General features: G+C 40.0%; 1 protein-coding gene across 2 annotated transcripts in view; it reads right to left on the bottom strand.

The window, feature by feature from the left end:
- KLHL2 (kelch like family member 2) overlaps window positions 1–25,848 on the bottom strand; it is a 187,266-nt gene that overhangs the window by 35,968 nt on the left and 125,450 nt on the right. For both annotated transcript variants that reach the window (XM_068278835.1, XM_068278836.1), the window contains 2 exons: window positions 24,808–24,957; window positions 6,580–6,697 (listed from right to left, as the gene is read on the bottom strand). In XM_068278835.1, the coding sequence (XP_068134936.1) occupies window positions 6,580–6,697; window positions 24,808–24,957 (268 nt within the window). The remainder of the gene's footprint in view (window positions 1–6,579; window positions 6,698–24,807; window positions 24,958–25,848) is intronic.

Consider the following 25,848-nt stretch of genomic DNA (forward strand, 5'->3'; position numbering starts at 1 on the left):
CACTGAGCTCCACGACTTTAAAAGTTGCAGAGAGCTCTGTCTTCTAAAGCTTATTATCTCCTAAGTGTCTAACTGTATTGTTTTTTTTCCTGCAGAGGACAGGTCAAAAGTTCAGTAGCCTGCTCTGTAAAATCATTTAGAATGCTGAGTAGTGTGTAAACTACAAATATTAGAGAATGATGCAATGTTATAAAAAAAAACTATGTAACTGAAAATAAAAATCTGAGAATATTTTCTTTGCTACTAATGTTCTAGTAATTATCAGTACTACACAACCAATTCATTATATAATCATTTTTTTAAGGTGCTTAAATAGTAGCTCAAATTTACCAGCAGATGTAATCATTTCTTAAAGGACACCCGAGACGAAAATAAACTAATGAAATAAACGATTGCACGGTGGCGTAGTGGTTAGCGCTCTCGCCTTGCAGCGCTGGGTCCCTGGTTCGAATCCCAGCCAGGTCAACATCTGCAAGGAGTTTGTATGGTGTCTGTGTGGGTTTCCGCCAGGTACTCTGGTTTCCTCCCACATCCCAAAAACATACAGATAAATGAATTGGTGCCTCCCTAAATTGGCCCTAGACTATGATACATACAATACACAATACATACCGTATATACTCGCAAGCAAGCCGACCCGCATGTAAGCCGACCCCCCCACTTTTACCCCCAAAAAACAGGAAAAAATGATTGACCCTCATATAAGCCGGGGTAGGAAATGCTGGCCGCGTGATCCCCCCAGTGTGTCCCAGTATAGCTAGTATAGTGCCCAGTATGGGTAGGTAGTGCCTCAGTATAGCTAGTATAGTGCCCAGTACAGCTAGTATAGTGCTCAGTATAGCTAGTATAGTGCCCAGTATAGGTAGGTAGTGCTCAGTATAGCTAGTAAAATGCCCCAGTATAGCTAGTATCGTGCTCAGTATAGCTAGTATAGTGCTCATTATAGCTAGTATCGTGCTCAGTATAGCCAGTATAGTGCTCAGTATAGCGCTCAGTATAGCCAGTATAGCGCTCAGTATAGCCAGTATAGTCACAGCCAGTATAGTGCCCAGTATAGCCAGTATAGTGCCCAGTATAGCCAGTATAGTGCCCAGTATAGCCAGTATAGTGCTCAGTATAGCCAGTATAGTGCTCAGTATAGCTAGTATAGTGCTCAGTATAGCTAGTGAAGTGCCCCAGTTTAGCTAGTATAGTGCTCAGTATAGCCAGTATAGTGCCCCATTATAGCTAGTATAGTGCCCCAGTATAGCTAGCATAGTGCCCCAGTATAGCTAGCATAGTGCCCCATATAGCTAGCATAGTGCCCCATATAGCTAGCATAGTGCCCCATATAGCTAGCATAGTGCCCCATATAGCTAGCATAGTGCCCCATATAGCTAGCATAGTGCCCCATATAGCTAGCATAGTGCCCCATATAGCTAGCATAGTGCCCCATATAGCTAGCATAGTGCCCCATATAGCTAGCATAGTGCCCCATATAGCTAGCATAGTGCCCCATATAGCTAGCATAGTGCCCCAGCGTGGGTGGGTGGGTGTGTGGGTAGGTGCTGCCCCTCCCCGCTCCCACCGCGGCCGCCGCTGCTATTACCTTAGGCGGCGCCGCTTCCTCTATCCCCGTCCTCCTCCGGTAACTAATTCACAGCAGCGCGCCCCTCGCTGCTGTGATGATGGAGGAAACCATAGAGAGCGGCTTCCTGTAGCGGCGATGCCGTTACTATAGGAACCGCTCTCTATGGTTTCCTCCATCATCACAGCAGCGGGGGGCGCGCTGCTGTGAATGAGTTATCGGAGCAGGACGGGGATAGAAGAATCGGCGCCGCCTAAGGTAATAGCAGCGGCGGCCGCAGGGGGGAGCGGAGAGGGGCAGCACCTACCAACCCAACCACCCATGACGCGCAAGCAAGCCGACCCCCCAACTTTTGGCCCACTTTTGGGGGGTCAAAAATTCGGCTTGCTTGCGAGTATATACGGTACATAGAAATAAGATTATGGTAGGGATTAGATTGTGAGCCCCTTTGAGGGACAGTTAAGTGAGTAGACAATATACTCTGTACAGCGCTGCGTAAGATGTTGGCGCTATATAAATACTAAATAATAATAATAATCTATTTTCCTTCTCTTAAAATGTTTTAAGAGATATTCCACAGTTTTATTTTATGTTTAAATCTACTTTTTAAGTTTTAACTGTTTTATTATTTTAGCTTCACACATTCATTGAAGTATGTCAGAGCTAAAATCTATTAACTATTTGACCCTTTTTATCGCTTTCCTGCTCTTAGAAGCCATTTTCTGCTAGGAAAGTGTTTTATAGTTGAAATTTCTTATCAGTGAGGGTCACACTGCTTCACTGAGTCAGAAGTGAGTCAGCCACTTACATACCCGATATTTAACTCTTTCAGGCAGAGAAAGAAAAAAAGAAACAGCATAGTTATTTGTGTGCTTGGCACTATACATACCCATGTCTATCTTATCATGTCACCTCGGGTATCCTTTAACCACTTGAAGACCGCAGTGTTAACCCCCCCCTAAAGACCCAGCTTTTTGGCTGCACTGGGCTGTGCAGGCTTTTCAGCCTCCTGCACAGCCCAGCTAAGGAGCATGGCGATCAGCTGATGCCTACGAGAGGCGGAGAACAGGAAGGTCCTGTTCATTTCTACAGGCGGAGGGGAGGGAGGAAGGAGAGGGAGGGGGACGGAGGGAGAGAGAGCCTCTATGAGGCTAAGAAAAAAAAAAGTGGCAGCAGCGATCGGACCCCTCCGGCGGCATGTCCCCTTAGGGACAAAGATATGAGGTGAGTCCGATCGCCATGCTCCTTAGCTGGGCTGTGCAGGAGGCTGAAAAGCCTGCATGGCCCAATGCAGCCAAAAAGCCAATCAGAGGCTGGGGATCGCCGATCTCATACAGCGCTGCTGGAGACCGCAGCGATGTACGGATGTAAACAAAGGGGATTTCTTTGCCCTTTCGTTTACAAGCAGCCTGCTAGCCACATGCGCACGGCCATTCCCTGGGAAACTGCAGCTCCAGGACTTGACGCCAATTGGCGTTAGGCGGTCCTAGGGCTGCCGCCGCGGCCACGCCCATTGGCATGAGGCGGTCTTGAAGTAGTTAAGGAGACCTGGGGACCTAGCAGTTGGTGGCTGCTCAGTCTGGGAGGAAGGGGGGGGGGGGGGGGAAGCAAACCTATTCAACCATAAAGCAAGTACAAAAAGTATAAAACATAGTAGACATTGGCCTTAATTCACTAAGATCATGCTGGAGATAATAAGGCAAGAAAAAACTTGCCACCACACAGTGAGAGAGTTATCTTATCTCTTCATTCCATAAGTTACCTCCTCTGTAGTGAAGTTACCTCTTCTGTAGTTATTTTCACATGCAGTTAATTAACAGCCTGTCTTTAACGCTAGAATTCTGGAGTTATTTTAAAGAGACTCTGTAACAAAATTTTGAGCCTTATTTTTTCTATTCTATAAGTTCCTATAACTGTTCTGATGTGGTCTGTCTTACTGCAACCTTTTCTAGTTGCACTGTCTCTGTAATAAATCCTATCTTCTTTCCTCTGTGGTGTCTGTGGGCAAGAGACTGGAATGTGTGGAATGTGCAGCACTGCTTGTCATTGGCAGAAGTTTTACACACCCCTTCCAAGCTCTGCATGAGTCACACAGTAAGCTAGTTCTCAGCCTATGATACTCTGGTTAGAAGCCAGTCATTTCATGGTAATGAAGAAAAGAAATGCGTGCACCTTCCGTCTTGAATTATCCGTGTTTTATTTTCAGCAGTGGAAATAACATCGCTTAGGACTCTATGTAGTAGTCAAAGTGGTTAACATACCATATTGTGGAGCGGTGGAGGTGGAGGAGGTGGGTGGCGGGTGTGGATGGCGGAGAGCTCTCCGCCATCCACACCCGCCACCCACCTCCTCCACCTCCACCGCTCCACAATATGGTATGTTAACCACTTTGACTACTACATAGAGTCCTAAGCGATGTTATTTCCACTGCTGAAAATAAAACACGGATAATTCAAGACGGAAGGTGCACGCATTTCTTTTCTTCATTACCATGATTTGATTCTCTGTCCCTATATCGTAGCGGAGCACACGTCCTACAAGTAGCAACAGCAAGGACCAAGTTGGAGACGGTGAGAGTGATTTTGCTTACTATTCCCTTCCACTGGACATATGAATAGGAGTGCCGCACTACTTTTTCTTTCTATCATAGTAATCTCAGAAGCCAGTCATTTGTTTGTAAACACTGCCTAAAACTGTTAATTACAAGCCAGGATTGCAGCAGGGAGTGACAGAAACAGCACAGAGGGGCACAGGGGAACATAAGGAATAGAATGGTAAGAATATTAGAGTACAGATTCTCGTTAAAGAGACTCCGTAACAAAAATTGCATCCTGTTTTTTATCATCCTACAAGTTCCAAAAGCTATTCTAATGTGTTATAGCTTACTGCAGCACTTTCTGCTATCACAGTCTCTGTAATAAATCAATGTATCTTTCCCCTGTCAGACTTGTCGGCCTGTGTCTGGAAGGCTGCCAAGTTCTTCAATGTTGTGGTTCTGCTATGAACTCCCCCTTTCAGGCCCCTCTCTGCAGACTGCCTGTGTGATATTTAGATTAGTGCAGCTTCTTTCTGCTCTCTTATCTTTTACAAGCTGGATAAATCGTCCTCTGAGCTGGCTGGGCTTTCACATACTGAGGAAATTCAGACAAAGGCAAAGCTGTTTGCAGGAAGAAAAGAGCAGCCTGAAACTTCTGTGCATGAGAGATGCAGGGGAAAGAAACACAGAAATGATCTCTTGAGATTCAAAAGGAAGGCTGTATACAGCCTGCTTGTGTATGGATGTATTTTCTATGTGTGGACATACTGTACATCAACCTACTTCCTGTTTTGGTGGCCATTTTGTTTGTTTATAAACAAACTTTTTAAAACTGTTTTTAACCACTTTTAATGCGGCGAGGAGCGGCGAAATTGTGACAGAGGGTAATAGGAGATGTCCCCTAACGCACTGGTATGTTTACTTTTGTGCGATTTTAACAATACAGATTCTCTTTAGGGATTGAAGAGTTAACTTAAAGACGGAAGAGTTAACTTTAGGTTTGCCTGAGGTAAAATATTTCCTAAATACTACATGCCTTAACACCATGGTGCTAACTCTAGAAACATTATTAAAGACAGGAGATAAGCTTAGTGAATTGAGGCCAATATCTGTTTTACCAATTGTGTGATGTTGGTTTTCCCCACTGCACACTTGTCTCTCCATCGAGACCTCTCTGCATATATATAGCCAGTGGCGTAGCAATAGGAGGTGCAGAGGTTGTGACCCCACCAGGGCCCTTAGGGGACCCTCCCTCAACCACAGTATTAGCTCTCTATTGGTCCTGTGCTGGTAATAATCACTTTTATAAATACTCTGAATAGTAGTAATCGTAAACAAAATGTTCCTCATTACCTTCTGACACTGTGGTTGTCCTTGGCAGGTTTTGGTGCTCCGTATCAATAGTTTTGTATAGTGTGCTTGTGGGGCCCAAAGTAAAACTTGCACTGGTGCCAATAGCTCCTTAGCTACGCCACTGTATGAAGTGCTGCATGGTATGCTTTTTGAGTGGAGGTGCCTGTTTACTTATTTATCCACTGAATATGGAATATCAGTTTAACAGGGGTTTGTTGTAGTGTTACTTAAAGGATACCACAACTGAAATGTGACATAATGAGATAGACATGTGTATGTACAGTGCCTAGCACACAGATAACTATGCTGTGTTCCTTTTTTTCTTTCTCTGCCTGAAAGACTTAAATATCAGGTATGTAAGTGGCTGACTCAGTCCTGACTCAGACAGGAAGTGACTACAGTGTGACCCTCACTGATAAGAAATTCCAACTATAAAACACTTTCCTAGCAGAAAATGGCTTCTGAGAGCAAGAAAGAGATAAAAAAGGGGAATTTCTTATCAGTGAGGGTCACACTGTAGTCACTTCCTGTCAGAGTCAGGACTGAGTCAGCCACTTACATACCTGATATTTAACTCTTTCAGGCAGAGAAAGAAAAAAAAGGAACACAGCATAGTTATCTGTGTGCTAGGCACTGTACATACACATGTCTATCTCATTATGTCACATTTCAGTTGTGGTATCCTCTAAAAGATTAGGATTATTTTGCTTACCAAATAAACACCATCTACATGTTAATCAGTGTACTAGTTCACACTTCTATCCTGCAGAATTAGTCAGTTTTCTTTATCACGTACATTAGCTGCTGTGAAAAAAATGTGTTGTTCTGCAAACACACACTATGTGCAGAAAATGCATGCAGAAAAACTTGTGTAGAAAACCAAAAGACAAGTGTGTCCCCTGCCTAATTTAAGACTGTTGAATGAAGATTAGAAATGAAAACTGGCAACATGAGTTACAGAAACTATGCTGTGTACAGATAAGCTCTCCTTTTTCAGTGTCCATTTCCTTTTCATAGAAACTCTTTAGGTGACAAGCAGTTAAACAAGCGGTCCTATCCCAGCAGCCACTGTGACCTTGGCTTCATCACTCTAGAGAGCACTAATAAATATTGCTGCACAAACCTGATCTGCATCTCCTTGAAGGCAGTTCGGCCACTTGGTGCCACTGTTCCTCTTTAAAATCATAGCACTCCACACTGCGAATCGCCTTGGGAGCCTGACCTCCAACCACCACCATTAACTGCAGAGAAAGAATGTCATTCAATTAAAAAAACTTTTCTCCTGCTGCTTTTCATGTAAACGATTCAACAGGAAAAATCACATGTAGTGTTTGGAATCATTCACGCTCAGTCACATGTAAAGTATTTCTACTTACTGTCAGTGTTAAACACCTGAACCCATGCAATGACATGCATAATATATATATATATATATATATATATATATATATATATATATATATATATATATATATATATATATATATATATATATATATATACATATACATATATATACATACTAGGTTTATTCTTCTTGTGCGTTTCTCATAGCAGTGCAAGGGATGTGACCTCTGTCCTATTCACATAACCATGGCCAGCCAAACACTGCCTGTTATTTCCAAATCATTATCATTGCTCACGGCTGTGCAGAAGAGAAGTTACATCTAGCCACACACAGGCTGATAGTAGGGATGGTCAATGCTGTGCAAACAGTTCCAAATTGGTGCAGGATTATGCCAACTTTGCATGAAAATATAAAGTACATGCCTTCATTTCAGGCTGCAAAGCAACAAAGTCTGAATACTTTAGTGTGTGGGAGAGTGTATTTCTATAACCCTTTATATACCAATGATCAATGGATGGTACTTCCAGTGTAAGGGCTCAAACCCACTAGAAGCCTTTTCTAAGCCCTAGTGATTTGAAAAAGCTCTTGCTAATGTAATGCTATGGGGGATTTTTATAAAATCACATCGCTCAAGTGGGATCACTCCCATAGCATTACATTAGCAAGAGCTTTTCAAATCACAAAGTGGAATCTCCCTATACGTTTTATATGTGCTGTGTTTTACTCATAGCAGCAAAAAGACAGAAACAAGAAAAGAGTAAAACACAATGCAATATTGATTATTCTACCGCATATAATATTAAATAGTAAGGGAGGGGAACACCGAGAGCCCAATATGGTGCAGTATGTTTTGTAAAAATGAATATGTGGTAGTATAACAAAATTTATACTCACAAACACAGGTTGCCTACTAGGCAACCACTGTATCAGCAGGTGAGGAGATTAGACCTGTCCCCACTCAGGATTAGGAAGTCGCTCTCTGTAGTAAGGAAAAAAGGGGGGCCAAACCCCTCCACCAAGGGTGGACAAATTTTGTGTAACAGGAACAGAGGCGCCAAAAGAGTAAAATAAGATAAAAAGTTTAAAAATCGGGGGGTGATGGGTGGATCCACCTCTCCCGCAAGCAAACAAGTGAAGATGTTGATTTTTCAACACATATAGTTTTTATTCATACACTCCAAACAATATTGCAACGCGTTTCGCGGGTTCAACCCACTTCATCAGGCTATGTGAACGGAGTATGACACTAAGGAGAAAAAAGAAACAAGAAAAATACATATATGTATATAAATACATACATATACATACATATGTTCACAAATAGACAGATAGAGCCGCTAGACTTCCCTAATAGGTATATAACCATCAGACATTTTCCATAAAAAGGTTTACAGAGACAACCTTGTTTAAAATACTAACATTAGGATGTAGTTCAATCTGGTAGAGGCTATCCTATCGGTTATAGTTCAAGCATCGGTGTTATTATTGCTACTGGTGCTATTAATTAGAAGACAACAGAACGTCAGGTGCTAGAATTTTACCAATATTATTCTTGTTATTGGGACTACCCAGGGAAACATTAGAAAAAAACTAACACATTCATAGGTGTGGTATCACATAAAACTAAAAAGATATATGTAAAGAAAAATGTAAAGAAAAAATATATGTAAAGAAAAAAGGTTTTCTACTGTTACGGTGGGGAAAAAACAATTCAGGATTTAGAGTTCTTACCTTGTGTGCAGGGTCTGTCAGCTTAGCGCCTCTATGCTGGACAGACTATTTCCTCACACAGATATAGTGCCACTAATTAGGTAATTGGGGTTGATTATCCAATAGGGGCTCGTTTTCTGGTGTGATGTGTTTATTGAGGGCCAAGTGCAGGGCGCATGTCTTATGACGTCACGCTGTTTTCCCTCTTTTTTTTTTTTTTTTTTTTTTTTTTTTTTTTTTTTTTTTTTTTTTTTTTTTTTTTTTTTTCTCCATGTAAACAAACTCATGGCCGCCATCTTGTGGCCAAAAAGCAAAACTGCAACCAAAAATTTTTTGAATCAACATTGAACGGAAACGACATATGTTAGGAACCTCAGCATAGGATATATGTATAAATATATACACACACATCTATAAGAACATCTCTAAAATATATATGGCTGCCTATATGAAAAATTATATATATATATATAAAATATAAAAAATATAAAAATACATATATGTATAAAACAACACATATATACATAAAAAACATAAATATAGGGTTGTAAAATGTGAAGATATGTAAATTATAGTAATAAAACTGGGGATAAGGGGATAAAATTACATGTCTCTCATCACGGTCACGACATGTGTCTCTGTGCGTTATAGCTAAGATTATCTAGCTTCAGAAAAATACCTTAGACGAAAATGGCTATGTAGTTTGAGAATAAAAACATGGTTTCATATGATATAGTTATTCTGGTCCATCGCCTGAATTATAAACGTGTCGCAATGGAAAGACAAAGGAAAGACAATTAGGGCATAATAGACATAAAAAACTCACTCAAGCATGTGTTCAGACAAAAATTAATTCAACACACATAAATTTTCGTATGCGTCATCTGGTATTGTATATGAGATCCATTGTGTAATATCCCACATACAATGATTACGACGCATAGATATACGGTTATTGTGGATAAAAGAGAGGACCATAAAAATTAGGCTGCAGCACTTATTTGTATTCTATTTAGTAAATTTTCTCCAGTTGCTCGTTTAGGCCAGCTGGAGTTAGTGTTTTGAGGATTTGTATCCAATACATCTCCCTTTTTTTAAAGAGTATCAAAGATCTCTCGGCAGGCATTGGGGATTTGTTCGATTAAGGTGATGGTGAACAGATTGGGATTGCTGTTGTGATGGGTAGTGAAGTGTCGTGATAGGCTGTGTAGTGGATAGTTTTTCATGATATTTCTTTTGTGCTGTCCGACCCTCTCACGCACGAGTTGTGTGGTCCGGCCCACATATTGTAGGTCGCAGGGACAGGAGATGACATAAATTACGTTTCTTGATGCACAGTTAATATGGCTGTTAATAGAATAGATTAGTTTGGTTGAATTGGAAGTGTACTCGTCTGTGCTCCTGATGAATTGGCAAGCTTGACATTTTTTACTTTTGCAGGGATGGGATCCTGGTAGTGTGAGTGAACTGGAGTTGGGGTTTATTACAGGTTTTGTGCGTAGGCGACTGGGGGCTAGTATATTTTTCAGATTGGGTGCTCGTCGAAATGTTAATGTTGGGGTTGTGGGTAGAAGGGAATGCAAAAAGGGGTCTTGTAGCAAAATTTCCCATCTGTTATTAAGAATTTGTCTGATTAGTTTATGTTGGGCACTGAATTGAGTGATGAATCTGGGCATATTTTCTGAGGGTGGTGTTTCATTGGTTGTTGTTGAAATGGGCGGGTGCATAGCTTTGATTCTTGCATTTTTAATTAGTTTGCCGGGGTACTTGCGTGTTTTAAATTTTCTGGTTAGGGTCTGAGCTTGGATTTTATAGTCATCGAGTTCTGTGCAATTATTATATATTCTTTTGTATTGGCTGTATGGTGTGTTGCGTATCCAGGGCTTGTGATGGAAACTGTCGAAGTGGATATAATTGTTAGCGTCTACTGGTTTGAAGAAAGTCTTGGTTTTTATCTGGTTGTGTTCTATGAATAATGTCAGGTCTAGGTAATCTATAGTGGTCGGGTGTTGGTTGAATGTGAAGTTGAGGCCTGCTGGATTCGAATTGAGGAATTGGATGAAGTTTGGGATCAATTGTGTGTCGCCTTTCCAAATGAAAAACAGATCGTCGATGTAACGTTTGTACAAAATTATGTTGTTGTCAAAAAGGTTGGTGGGGCCCAGTTTTTGTAGTTCAATAAGGCCCATTGCCAAATTTGCATATGACGGGGCGAACGAGCTGCCCATCGCCGTGCCGCTCGTCTGTTGGTATATTGTGCCGTTGAATGTGAAGACGTTGTGAGTAAGAATAAATTCAGTGCATTGGTTAATGAATTGCTGCTGTGCTGTGGGCATGTTGGTGTCTAAGGAGAGAAAATATTGCAGGGCTGAAAGGCCGAAACTATGCGGAATGTTTGTATATAATGAGGTTATGTCACAAGTGAGCCAGCAATAATCGTTCTGCCATGTGATTTCCTTGAGTAGTTGTATGAGGTGTTGGGAATCCTTGAGGTATGATGGCAGGTTGTGGACTATGGGCTGCATATCTTTGATACTCTTAAAAAAAGGGAGATGTATTGGATACAAATCCTCAAAACACTAACTCCAGCTGGCCTAAACGAGCAACTGGAGAAAATTTACTAAATAGAATACAAATAAGTGCTGCAGCCTAATTTTTATGGTCCTCTCTTTTATCCACAATAACCGTATATCTATGCGTCGTAATCATTGTATGTGGGATATTACACAATGGATCTCATATACAATACCAGATGACGCATACGAAAATTTATGTGTGTTGAATTAATTTTTGTCTGAACACATGCTTGAGTGAGTTTTTTATGTCTATTATGCCCTAATTGTCTTTCCTTTGTCTTTCCATTGCGACACGTTTATAATTCAGGCGATGGACCAGAATAACTATATCATATGAAACCATGTTTTTATTCTCAAACTACATAGCCATTTTCGTCTAAGGTATTTTTCTGAAGCTAGATAATCTTAGCTATAACGCACAGAGACACATGTCGTGACCGTGATGAGAGACATGTAATTTTATCCCCTTATCCCCAGTTTTATTACTATAATTTACATATCTTCACATTTTACAACCCTATATTTATGTTTTTTATGTATATATGTGTTGTTTTATACATATATGTATTTTTATATTTTTTATATTTTATATATATATATATAATTTTTCATATAGGCAGCCATATATATTTTAGAGATGTTCTTATAGATGTGTGTGTATATATTTATACATATATCCTATGCTGAGGTTCCTAACATATGTCGTTTCCGTTCAATGTTGATTCAAAAAATTTTTGGTTGCAGTTTTGCTTTTTGGCCACAAGATGGCGGCCATGAGTTTGTTTACATGGAGAAAAAAAAAAAAAAAAAAAAAAAAAAAAAAAAAAAAAAAAAAAAAAAAAAAAAAAAAAAAAAAAAGAGGGAAAACAGCGTGACGTCATAAGACATGCGCCCTGCACTTGGCCCTCAATAAACACATCACACCAGAAAACGAGCCCCTATTGGATAATCAACCCCAATTACCTAATTAGTGGCACTATATCTGTGTGAGGAAATAGTCTGTCCAGCATAGAGGCGCTAAGCTGACAGACCCTGCACACAAGGTAAGAACTCTAAATCCTGAATTGTTTTTTCCCCACCGTAACAGTAGAAAACCTTTTTTCTTTACATATATTTTTTCTTTACATTTTTCTTTACATATATCTTTTTAGTTTTATGTGATACCACACCTATGAATGTGTTAGTTTTTTTCTAATGTTTCCCTGGGTAGTCCCAATAACAAGAATAATATTGGTAAAATTCTAGCACCTGACGTTCTGTTGTCTTCTAATTAATAGCACCAGTAGCAATAATAACACCGATGCTTGAACTATAACCGATAGGATAGCCTCTACCAGATTGAACTACATCCTAATGTTAGTATTTTAAACAAGGTTGTCTCTGTAAACCTTTTTATGGAAAATGTCTGATGGTTATATACCTATTAGGGAAGTCTAGCGGCTCTATCTGTCTATTTGTGAACATATGTATGTATATGTATGTATTTATATACATATATGTATTTTTCTTGTTTCTTTTTTCTCCTTAGTGTCATACTCCGTTCACATAGCCTGATGAAGTGGGTTGAACCCGCGAAACGCGTTGCAATATTGTTTGGAGTGTATGAATAAAAACTATATGTGTTGAAAAATCAACATCTTCACTTGTTTGCTTGCGGGAGAGGTGGATCCACCCATCACCCCCCGATTTTTAAACTTTTTATCTTATTTTACTCTTTTGGCGCCTCTGTTCCTGTTACACAATATTAAATAGTAATATATGACCTGGTGTTGTAAATGAATTATTCCTGCACATTATAACATTCTTTCTAGTACGGATAAGTAATATGTGGGCATATAATCATACAGGAAGAATAATATGCTTTTGCTGGGATTGCTTACCCACACTATCATGTGTCATCCCCCATACAGTGTATTACTCAGCTATATGTATGTGTTCTCACGCCAATATGGAGAGATGACACAGTATAACCTAGAATTCGCCAGCCCTGCATACCACATTCACAGAAATCAAGAGTCATAATGTGTCCACTCTTTTCTTGCTCACTGAAAGTATGTGTATATTGTATTTTTTTTTTATTCACAAGCAAGCTGATTTTATACACAGGGTTATAATTTTATACAAATTTTAATGAACGGTCCACTAAAGTCCCTAATTTTTTTACTTATAAAAAAAAAAAAAAAAAAAAAAAAGGTTTTGGGGAAACTGGTTAAACCTTGTATAGCTGGACTGCCCAGAGGAAACCCATGCAGACACAGGGAGAACATACAAACTCCGTGCAGATAGTGCCCTGGCTGGGATTCAAGAGAGTCATCATTTTGGATGAAGACAAAGCAACAAAAATGCTTTTTCTTCATCCAAAATGAGGACTCTATTAAACTGGTGCCGTGGGCAATGCAGGTGGCTGTCTCAGCGGATGGCAGTTCCTTTGCTGTGTGATTTTCTCCAATGTGGGTGTGCAGCAGTTGCTGGGGGTAAGTTAATCGGCCGGTTGGATCGTCTGCATGTCGAGGGTTGGGCGCCTCTGTACACACGCCTGATTATTGGCTGAGGCGGTTGTTCTCAGCCAGCTCAGCAGATTTTAGTCAAGCCTGTGTGTGAGGAACATAGTAGGTATGTCCCTGAGGGGAGATGTGGCAGATGAAGTCCCTGAATGTTCTAAGAATCTGTTGGGTGATACAACCCAATGATGGATGCTTAGAACCAAAGCTTAGGTAGTATGGATGCACTTTAACTGTGAAGTAATAACCTCATACAAGTAATAGAAGAAAAAGATCTGCTGACGATTTAGATCATGTGGATATATGTCAAGTATCACAGTAGTTTATAGAATACAAAAGACTGGGTGTGCCTATCCTGACACAGAGATGAAGAGAACACAGTATTGTAGCAACACTGGTTTGTGAAATAAGCGTGTGGAAATTAGAAGAGAGAAACGATTAACACAACACACCCGGAACTTCTACTATTCAGCAAAATGTCATCTGATCTTATGTGTAAATGAACAGCATTGATGAAAAAACACTCACATTCATATCCATCAAATGCCATTTGTGAGACTGGGTACTCCTGGGTGGCATAAAAAGCTGGCAGGTCTTTTTGGAGCATCTGGCAAAGCATTTATGGCCAAGGCTGCCCACACAGGCAGATATTGCGGATCACTAATTGTTTAAACCAATACAGCATACAATCTATGAGCTGCTTTGTGAAGAAATCTGAAAAACAAGTACATTTATGAATTGCCGGTTAGGAGTGGTATTCTCTGCCCTTTAATCTGTGGTTTAAATTAATCTTAGCACCTTAGAGCTATGACACACTGGATACATAGCATAGCGTTATAGCAACTACATAACTGCAGCTCAGTAACTACTAACACAGCTGCTAAAAACTATGGCCTCAATTCACTAAGATCATGCTAGAGATAATAAGGCAAGAGAAAACTTACCTCCACACGTGAGAGAGTTATCTTACCTCTTCATTCCTTAAGTTACCTCTCCTGTAGTTAATTTACCTCCTCTGTAGTTAATTTACCTCCTCTGTAGTTAATTTACCTCCTCTGTAGTTATTTTCACATGCAGCTAATTAACAGCTTGTCTTTAACTCTGGAGTTATTTTAAGGATTGGAGAGTTAATTTAAAGACAGAAGAGTTAACTTTAGGCTTGCCTGAGGTAAAATGTTTCCTGAATACTACATGCCTTATCACCATGGTAACAACTCTAGAAGAGTTATTAAAGACAGGAGATAAGTTTAGTGAATTGAGGCCTATGTCACATGAGCAGCAGACAGACAGCTAGAAGTCTCAGCTTGGAAGTGTGTGCCATAGCCCTACTGGCTGCTCCACAGATTGCTCCAGTCTCACTATCAACCTCAATTTCTTAGGCCTCTTCCACATGGGTGGCTGAACCGTACACTTGTGGAGGTTTTGGCTCTCGATTCAATAGTCCTCAAGACAAACCCCCATTTGACTATTACGTGGTGCTGGGTGGAGCGAAATAGCAGATTGTCAATGACTTCTGACCTCCTTATGAATTTTGCCACGCCCACTAACTCTAGCTTCCTTCCCTCGTGGTCTAATTTATATTGTAAGCATGCACTATTTATTGCAGTTACTTAAAGAGACACCGAAGCGAAAAAAAAACTATGATATTATGATTTATATGTGTAGTACAGCTAAGAAATAAAACATTAAGATCAGATACATCAGTCTAATTGTTTCCAGTACAGGAAGAGTTAAGAAACTCCAGTTGTTATCTCTATACAAAAAAGCCATTATCTCTACGACTTTCAAAAGTCGTGGAGAGGGCTGTTTTCTGACTTTTATTATCTCAACTGTTAGTTAACTATTTACTTTTCCTCTGCCAGAGGAGAGTTCATTAGTTCACAGACTGCTCTGAAAGAATCATTTTGAATGCTGAGTGTTGTGTAATCTGCACATATTAGAGAATGATGCAATGTTAGAAAAACACTATATACTTGAAAATAAAAATATGAGAATATTTTCTTTGCTGCTAATCTTCTAGTAATTATTCATAGTACACAACCAATTCATTATATCATATATTTTTTTTCGCTTCAGTGTCTCTTTAAGAAATCCCAATCCCATTAATGTATATACTGTATGTATCTATTTCCATAAATCTTTTTTTAGCTAGTTATTTTGAATATGCATGTATCCATTATTACAGCAGGATGATTGCTATATGGAAAGCCTCTGATGCAGCGGCCCTATGAGATGCAAAATGCCCATACGGCTACCTTTAAAGAGGAGCTGTCAGCCATACTATTTAAGAAAAAAAACACATAGATAAGTAGATAAATACTTGCTCTACTTACATAACATATGTATTGCACTATCCACCTTTTGATTTTAGTGATTTTTCTATAGTAAAAAAAAAAAAAAAAGAGAAAACCCTTTAAGGATTTTCCATTTTGACTAATTGTCCAGCTGATGTTAGGATTGGCTTCAAGATGGACACATTTTTTTGGCACCAGTCTAGTGTAGGGGACCCAGCGAGAAACCTCATAGCAAACAGTGCTCCAATCCCAGTACCCTCTACAGCACGGAGCATAGTGACTGGTCGAATGGTGTGGGCATAGTTTACCACAACCTATCTGAAACCTAGCAGTTTAAGAGGATGCTGTCTACCCAATCACATTAGTGGAATTTCCCTAAGAGATTTCCTGCTGGGTCCACTAAACTAACTAGACTTCTTAGTGTACTAAATTGATTACAGCGATTTGGGAGCACTGATTTGTAGTGATTGATAAAGTTACACATGGTGCACTGTAGTCCAGTCCCCTGATGCTCTATGCCCACGAGCACCAGTTTTTACTTATAACTGGTATAACTAAACTAAATAACGCAATGAACTTTATCATGTCAATAAAACCTGTATAACATGCGTTGTAATTGGATGACTTGGGTACCTCCAAAGGCACAGCATCCAAAATCATGGTACCTAACTAATAGCACTTACAAGTAAAATATTGATTAGGATACTTTCTGTTGATTTCTAAAAATCACATTTAGAATGGACTGGTTATTATAGGAGAAGATAAGAGATGTCTTGCTTAGCACAATTTTCATGCACCAGACCTCAACAGCTATGAAGGGCATCTGCTGAAGTCACCCTGCCTGGTTACTCTGCCTCTACTGCTGACATGCTTTACTGCATAACACTGGAAAGTAAAAGCAGAGAAGTTATTTATTAATCATTAGGGAATACAGTATTACTTGGTCACTGGGGGGTATATATTCTAAACAGACACTAGGTGCATGGAAAAAAACACACTTATCGGGTAGATTATTAACTCTGACATCAACAGGCCCAGGAAGGAATAAAATTGTGCACTTTCCAATGCAAAATAATGTTTTCCCACATGATTCTAATTATGGCTTGGAAGTTGCCCAGCTACAAAGAAAGAAAAGAGCAACTAATGCACATCGCTGCTCATTTCTTGCAAAAACAAAGACATGCAGAAAAAGGAAGAAAAATAGAGGAAGTTGTAATAGAAAGGTACAGTATTACAGCAAAAAAAAGAAAAAAAAAAAAAAAGAACTTGGATTATGGTGTCTCCCAGTGACAAGGTCAAGGAGAGAGTTTGAGAAATGAAGACTTCGGTGTTGTAGACAGGGCTGTGGAGTCGGTCCAAAAATCCGACTCAGACTCCTCAGTTTAGGATTCCACCGACTCCGACTCCACGACTCCTCTAATTTGCATATTACAATTTTGTTGATTAAAAGTATGTAACATGAAATTCGTCTCTTAACTGCCAACGCTTAGGAATTTTACAAGACAACTGAAGTGAGAAGGATATGTAGACTACTATATTTATTCCCTTTAGACTAAAACTAGTCCTTGGTAAGAGTACTTGTAAAAGGTACAAACCGGAACACAGAAAATCTATCAGGCCCTAGGCAATGTAAGTCTGGGTACATGTAAGAATGATGTGCAGGCACTCTGCAGGGGAATGAGGAGATTGTAAACAGACAACACCTCTGTGTTCAATGTGCACAGCATTCTCAGTGGATTCCCTGCAGCTCTGTGGGGAGTGCATATGTAGAGTATAGTACTACTGTGTAACAAAGTAAACCTGAGACAGATGAAATTAAAGTTTTATACATACCTGGGGCTTCCTCCAGCCGCCTTCAGGATAATCAGTCCCTCGTTGTCCTCCTCCACCACCTGGATCTTCTGCTATGAGTCCAGGTACTTGAGCCAGTCAGGCGTAGTGCGCATGCACACACTCCGCCGCCAGGCGCATACTACACCTGTGCAGCACTATTGCGCAGGTGCAGAATGTTCCTGGCTGTGGGAGCGGCATGCGGCCGGACAGCGCTGACTGGCTGAATTACCAGGACACATAGCAGAAGATCCGGGTGGTGGAGGACAGCGAGGGACTGATTAGCCTGAAGGGGGCTGGAGGAAGCCCCAGGTATGTATAAAACTTTACTTTTCATCCGTCTCAGTTACCCTTTAATTTGTAGTCACCAAACCAAATTTTAATAACATATCAAATTATTTGATTTCATCAGCAAAGGGAGTGCATACATTTGCATAAATCAGCATCAATGCAGAATTATTTCCATCTTGTTGACCATCTCTATTAGTGACACAGCTACACATCAGGTTTTATTCTTACAGCATAGATGTTATTTAGTATATATAAGAGATTCCTGTGTACACATCATATATACAGTCACAATCAGTTATGTATATCAGACCTTAAAAATACGGGGACTGCTTATTGAAGCAGCACAAGTAACTAATTTTGATTGGTTTATTTCATTTTTGTGGACTAAGCATAGCTATTACTTTATATATATACTGTATATATACATTATTTTTAATGACTATTATCTGAGAAATAGAACATTTTATCATATTTTCTATTTTAATTACAGTTACAAATTCATTAGGAGTCGGAGTCGGTGCATTTTTTCCCGACTCCGACTCCAGGCACCCAAAATTGCCCGACTCCACGACTCCGACTCCACAGCCCTGGTTGTAGAAACAGCTAGAATAGCTTCCAATGACAAGTCTTTGGTCTCTTATTTATTGCTATGATTTAATTAAATTTATAAATCTGACCAGATTTCACATCATTCAAAACGGTTTTCTTCAGCACCTTGACTAATACTATAATTTGTTTTTGTAAAACCTTTAAAGGACAATTGAAGTTAGAGGTGCATGGAGAGGCTGCCATATTGATTTCCTTTTAAACAATACTAGTTGCCTGGAAGCCCTGCTAGTCTATTTGGCTGCAGTAGAGTCTGATTAACACACCACAAACAAGCATGCAGCTAATCCAGTCAGATCTGACAATGTCAGAAACACCTGATCTGCTGCATGCTTGTTCAGGGTCTGTAGCTATAAGTATTAGAGACAGAGGACCAGCAGGACAGCCAGACAACTGGTTTTCTATAAAAATAAATAAATATGGCAGCCTCTATATCCCTCTCGATTCAGTTGTCCTTTAAAAAAGAAACTGTAACTAGAATAATAAATTTGATTGAAAAACAGCAACAACAACTGCAAGCACAGCAACAATTGTAAAATGCTCTTTAATTGTTCCGGATTATCAGTGTAGGATAGCGATTCTCACTGACATGGTGAAGCATGGCTGAGAATTTAGCATGTGTACAGGTTTCCCCTGACATTGCATAATGGCATGCTGGGTCTTAAACAACAGTGACACTCAACCAGTGCCTGAGTCTATTGTTCCCCTCCTCACTACACCTGCCATTGGCCCTCTTCCACAGCAACAGAACAAGTCACTAGCATGTAGACTAGTCTGTACAGGACGAAGCCCCGAACTGTTGCCAGAGGGAACAAATCCCAATACCTGCAGACAGCAATTTAATTCTTACAGCCTTAGTTCAGGAACAGAGTTCTATGAATGTTTTTTCAGTGACAATTGTAAATAAGCATACAAAAAAAAAACTTTCTTGCAATGTAAAAATCTAAAGCCTTCAGTGGGCTTTTTCTCCTCTGCCTGCAGTTAAAAAAGAATAATGCGCTAATCCGCACCCAGAAACACAGTTTAAAGCTTTGAACACACATTCAGTGTCTGCTCCCCTAAGATTTGTTAATTGATAGTTTGTGAGAATATTGGGAATGATCGCTTTACAGACATACTGCTTGGATACAGTCATAGTTACATAGTTTGGTTGAAAAAAAAAAAAAGACATCCGTCCAAGTCCAACCAGAAAAAAAAAAAAACACCATCCTGAACCTAGCCTCAAAAGGGAAAAATTCCTTCTCGACTCCAGATGGCAGTCAGATAAATCTCTGGATCAACTCTCCTGAGAATTACCTAGTAATTATAGCTGCGGATGCCCTTCAATGCATGGAAAGCATCCTAGCCCTCTTTAAAATAATGCAATTAAGTTTATGCACGGAAAGCATCCTAGCCCTCTTTAAAATAATGCAATTAAGTTTATGCACGGAAAGCATCATAGCCCTCTTTAAAATAATGTAATTAACCACTTTACCCCCGCGCGTACGTATTTCTCCGCCCCTTTTTCCATCCTTTAACAACCAGGGACGGAGAAATACGTACTTTCCGCTTTCCCGACGCTGCCCGCGCTCCCGCTCGTAAACACGCCGCCCGCTCGCCCAGAGATCAATGAACGGGAAAATCCATTCCCGTTCGTTGATCTAAGCCCCGCAATGATCCGCTGCTCTCCTATGGGCAGCGCGATCATTGTGAGAAAAAACTCAGGTGTCCAGCCTCCTTATTCTTCCTCCAAGCTTCCGGAAGGAAGCTTGGAGGTCGCATTAAAACAAAAAGTTACTGTTGTGGCCAAATAGTAAACTACACCCTACACATTTTTCACATACAAATAAATGACTTTTACACATAAAATTAACTCATTACCTCCCACACTCCCCATTTTTTTTTTTTTTTTGTAATTAAAAAAAAATTTAAAAATGTACAATTAAAAAAAATACATAAATAGTTACCTTAGGGACTGAACTTTTTAAATATTTATGTCAAGAGGGTATAACACTGTTACTTTATAAACTATGGGCTTGTAATTAGGGATGGACGCAAAAAGGAAAAAAATGCACCTTTATTTCCAAATAAAATATTGGCGCCAAACATTGTGATAGGGACATAATTTAAATGGTTTTATAACCGGGACAAAAGGGCAAATACATTTCATGGGTTTTAATTACAGTAGCATGCATTATTTAAAAACTATAATGGCCGAAAACTGAAAAATAATTATTTTTATCCCCACATTTTTCCTATTTTCCCATTAAAACACATTTAGAAAAAAATAATTCTTGGCATAATGTCCCACCTAAAGAAAGCCTAATTGGTGGCGGAAAAAACAAGATATAGTTCATTTCATTGCGATAAGTAATGATCAAGTTATAGGGGAATGAATGGAAGGAGCGCTGAAAGGTGAAAATTGCTCTGTTGCTCAGGGGGTAAAACCCCTCAGTGGTGAAGTGGTTAAGTTTATCATGTCAACAAAAACGTGTATAACCTGCAGTTATATATAAATGAATTATTGGGGTACAGTCAACAGGGTGTAAAGTTGCATGGAGAGCAGAGGAGGGATTATGGGCAGCAAATGAGTGAGCAGAACCCTGAATCTAAGTGAAAAAAAGAAGACACGTTCATTCATCACTATGCGTTTAGCGATTTGCCACAGACAGAGGATCACTAAATAATGTTATGGAGCAGCTATACACATACTAGACTCTTCATCAAAATGGTCTCAGGCAAGGAACAGTGGTTTTTGTGGAGTTTTTTTTAGAGCGCTCGTCTCTGCTCACAACTCCAAAACATATTTGGCAAGCCCAGCAACCCTCTTTTTGCTTATTGCTTTTTCTCTATGCATAAAAAGGCACATCGTCCCATTCTTAACTGAATATAGAGCTATAGCTTTACATTCCACTGTGGGCAAAGTTTACTTTGTCAAATACTGTAGTACCGGTTTCCATGACTACTAATTAAAGTATGGAGGTTTGACACAAAAACCCAAGGACACTGTAGAAATTATAGTGAGTAGCAATGCTAGAAAATAAACACACAGTGTGAACTAGTTCTTATTACAGAAAACATAACATTGGTTCACGCACCCGCTATGTTGAATGTATGACAGTATCACAGTATTAGCAGTTATGTCACCAGACAGCACAACTTAGAACACCTGAATATGCTCTTAAAGTGAACCTGAGGTGAAAATAAACTGATAAGATAAATAATTGCATTTATCCTCCTATTCCTAAAAAATACTTTTTAAAGTATCCCAGGGTTTTCTTTTATATTTAAACAATTACAAAAGTAGGTTGAATGTTTTATTGTCTCTAATCAGAACGTGCGGCCAACAAGGTTTATCAAAAGCATTACTGTCTCCTATGTAAGTGATCCTACATGAACCCTTAAAGGGGAACTTCAGCCTAAACAAACATACTGTCATTATGTTACATTAGTTATGTTAATTAGAATAGATAAGTAATATAATCTCTTACCCACCCCGTTTTAAAAGAACAGGCAAATGTTTGTGATTCATGGGGGCTGCCATCTTTGTCATGGGGGCAGCCATCTTTTTGGTTGAAAGGAGGTGACAGGGAGCAGGAGACACAGTTCCAACTGTCCTGTGTCCTGATAACCCCTCCCAGCTGCATGTGCTAGGCTTCAAATGTCAAATTCAAAATGTAAAAAAATAAATAAATTGCACCAAAACAGCAGAACGAGAACAACATCAGAAATCCCATCATGCTTTGCACAGCATTAGGGGAAAAATGCCCGGGCAGTTTTTTTTCTGTGCAGCTAAAAATGAGGCTTGTATAAGAGAAAAAAAGTTCTGATGCTGTGAAACAGTTAAAGAAACACCAGGCCTTTCCAGTGCTGCTGAGTTAATTTTTAGTCTGGAGGTTCACTTTAAGAATTGTTCACATTATCAGCGCATGTTGTTTTGTTTTTTTCAAGCACTGGCGATTTTGTTAATCACCCTGAAAGCACTTGTGCAACGATTTTCTATCAAAGTGTTCACATGTGCACGTTTCGATTTGCTATATGTACCATTTTCTGGGGTTTTTTGCTCAGTGCAAGGTATAGGAAAATCGCAAATCACTTGAAAAAGCGCTTTGTATTTCGATTTCCCCAGCACTTTTAAGAATAAATGCATTGTATTTATTCTTTTCCGGCTCAAAGAGTTCACTTCCTGACTGACGTCAGGAAGTGAGAATCACAATCGCTCTGCAAAAACACTTAGAAAAGAGCTTTTCTAAGTGCAAAGCCCACCAAATCGTTCAGCGCTTATGATTGCGCTAGCGATTTGTAATGTGAACAAGGCCTAAATGTATTTCACACCAATCAATTATCGCAAGTACCTTCTGTTTTAAGAAGGCAAATTGCACAAAGCATTGTTTTTAAGTATGAGGGCTTTTCTGTCTCTTTTAGTCCCCTATACTTAGTGGTTTGGGTCACCCTGAGCTGGTCCAAGCTTTATTCCATACAGCCATATCAATCCCTGCCATGTACTGAGAAGGACCAAAAGTCTGAAACAGGCTGTTTACATGTGGGGTTTATGTGGCTGTGTAAAATTTAAAGCTATAGGCTTGCTGTACATCAGCAGTTCTGGATGTAAGCCTGCCATGAGGGGCATAAAGAGATAATTTGCATATTCAGTAGTGGAGCATTGTGGGTATCCACTGATGTTACTTAAAGGGATACTGTAGGGGGGTCGGGGGAAAATGAGTTGAACTTACTCGGGGCTTCTAATGGTCCCCCACAGACATCCTGTACCCGTGCAGCCACTCACCGATTCTCCGGCCCGCCTCCGGTTCACTTCTGGAATTTCAGACTTTAAAGTCTGAAAACCACTGCGCTTGGGTTGCCACGTCCTCGATCCCGCTGATGTCACCAGGAGCACACGGCGCAGGCACAGACCATACTGGGCTTGCGCAGTATGCTCCTGGTGACATCAACGGGATCGAGGACACGGCAACGCAGGCGCCATGGTTTTCAGACTTTAAAGTCTGAAATTCCAGAAGTGAACCAGAGGCGGGGCCGGAGCATTGGTGAGTGGCTGCGCGGGCACAGGATGTCTGCGGGGTACCATTAGAAGCCCCGGGTAAGTTCAACTCATTTTCCCCCGACCCCCCTACAGTGTCCCTATAATCAGTTCGGCCTATCTGGACGAGCTTCCTCGTCCAGATAGGCACTGCTGCTTCTGCCGCATGGTGCACGCGATCGAGCGCGCTCCCGCGTGTGCACCCGCCGCTAGCCCCCCGATCAGTGAATGGGAATATAATTCCCATTCACCGATCTAATTTCCCCGCAGAAAAACCGACGCTTTCTAGTGAGAGAGCGCGGTATTTCTGCCCCCCAGGAAACTTCTCCGTGTACTTTAGGTCCTGGATGCGAGATCGTTCGCATCCAGGACTTTTTTTTTACTGTGGCCATCTTGTGGCCAAATAGTAAACTGCACTCACATATATTTTTAATAAAACAATTCTATTATTTTACATTTAAAATTAGGAGTTTCCCTCCCACACCAAAAATTACCCACATACATATTTTATTAAAAAAATAAATAAAAAAAAAAAACAATAAAAAAAAAAAAAAACAACATAAATAGTTACCCAAGGGTCTGAACTTTTTAAATATGCATGTCAAGAGAGTATGTTATTATATTATTTAAAATTATAAGCTTATAAATAGTGATGGACGCAAATTGAAAAAATGCACCTTTATTTCTAAATGAAATATCGGCACCATAAATTGTGATAGGGACATAGTTTAAACAGTGTAATAACCGGGACAGATGGGCAAATACAATTCATGAGTTTTAATTACTGTAGCTTATATTAATTTCAAACTATAATGGCCAAAAACTGAGAAATAATGATTTTTTTTCATTTATTTCTTAATCTTCCTGTTAAAATGGATTTAGAAAAAAATAATTCTTAGCAAAATGTAGCACTCAAAGAAAGCCTAATTAGTGGCGGAAAGAACAAGATATAGATCAATTCATTGTGATAAGTAGCAATAAAGTTATAGGGAAATGAATGGGAGGTGAACGTTGCTCGGATGCATGAGATTTTCAGCACTGCGGTGCTGAACCAGTTAAAGCTGAATTATTGCAAGTACCTTCTGTTTTAAAGAAGGTGCATCACACCAGTCACACTTAAAGTACTCAATAACAGACGCGCAAATGCTTATGGACGAGTTACAAATACAAGATCCTACCTTGGGAAGACTGACCGGCGTCCTCTGCCTTGTACGTGCACTTTTAATTAACGTCCGCTGGTCCCCTGGAAGCAAGTGGTACTTCATGGCTTCTATGAGGTAATCTTTGCAGGCACTGCTGTTTTTCACCAAAGCCTCCTCTTCAACTCTCTGCAAAGAAAAAAAAAGAACACTCAAAACCTGGACTCTTGTCTGGGGGTCACAACCTCTATTAAACAGGCACATTAAAATCAAACTGAGAAAATGACCACAGCAACCACTGGGCTAGCAGCTGTCATTGCCCCACTCGCTACAGTCAGGGAAACCAATTAAGCAGGGAGGTGAAATAATGAAATGTCAATTTAACACACCCTCAATTCCTAAACGGCTTTTTTCTACTTTTAGAAGGAGTGCTATTCACCATTAATTGGAAGGATAGCTCTCATCAATTAACTGTATTTTTCTCCTGCATGTGCTTATCTTGGCAATGGCATGGTTCACAAAAGCAGTTTTACATTTACCAAACATTTCTGGATTTAAAAACCAGCAACACATTATTTCCAATCAAAATGGATAAACAGCATATTTATGAAAAAAATGAATGCTAAAATATACAACATTGCCTTTGTTCGCAAATTGTGGAGTCCCTGGCTATATTACATATTGGTGAGAGTTCCAGGGCTCACCCGTACCTCCCTCTAGGTATTGCATGGTGGTTTGGCGGTCCCGGCCTGTGTGAGAGTCCGGGGCAGTGTGGGTGCTTCCCCTGGTGGTGAGAATTGCAGGGCTCACCTGTACCTGCCTTTAGGTATCGCATGGTGGTTTGGGGGTCCCAGTTTGTGTAAGAGTCCGAGCCCCCCGACTGTTCTGTGAACCAGTGTTTGTAGCTATATTACATACTAGTTCCAACATCATCCTTATGTGTTGATAACCAGTTGTTCAAAAGACTTGTACACACATTCCAACTTGCATGATAGTTTGGCAGGTTGATCCACCGGTTGGATCTGGCAAAGGACCGGTTATCAGGTGGTCATCTGGCTGTTTGTCAGCTGTACACACACA

The sequence above is a fragment of the Hyperolius riggenbachi genome, chromosome 1 (genome assembly GCF_040937935.1).
Source record: "Hyperolius riggenbachi isolate aHypRig1 chromosome 1, aHypRig1.pri, whole genome shotgun sequence".
NCBI lineage: Eukaryota > Metazoa > Chordata > Amphibia > Anura > Hyperoliidae > Hyperolius > Hyperolius riggenbachi.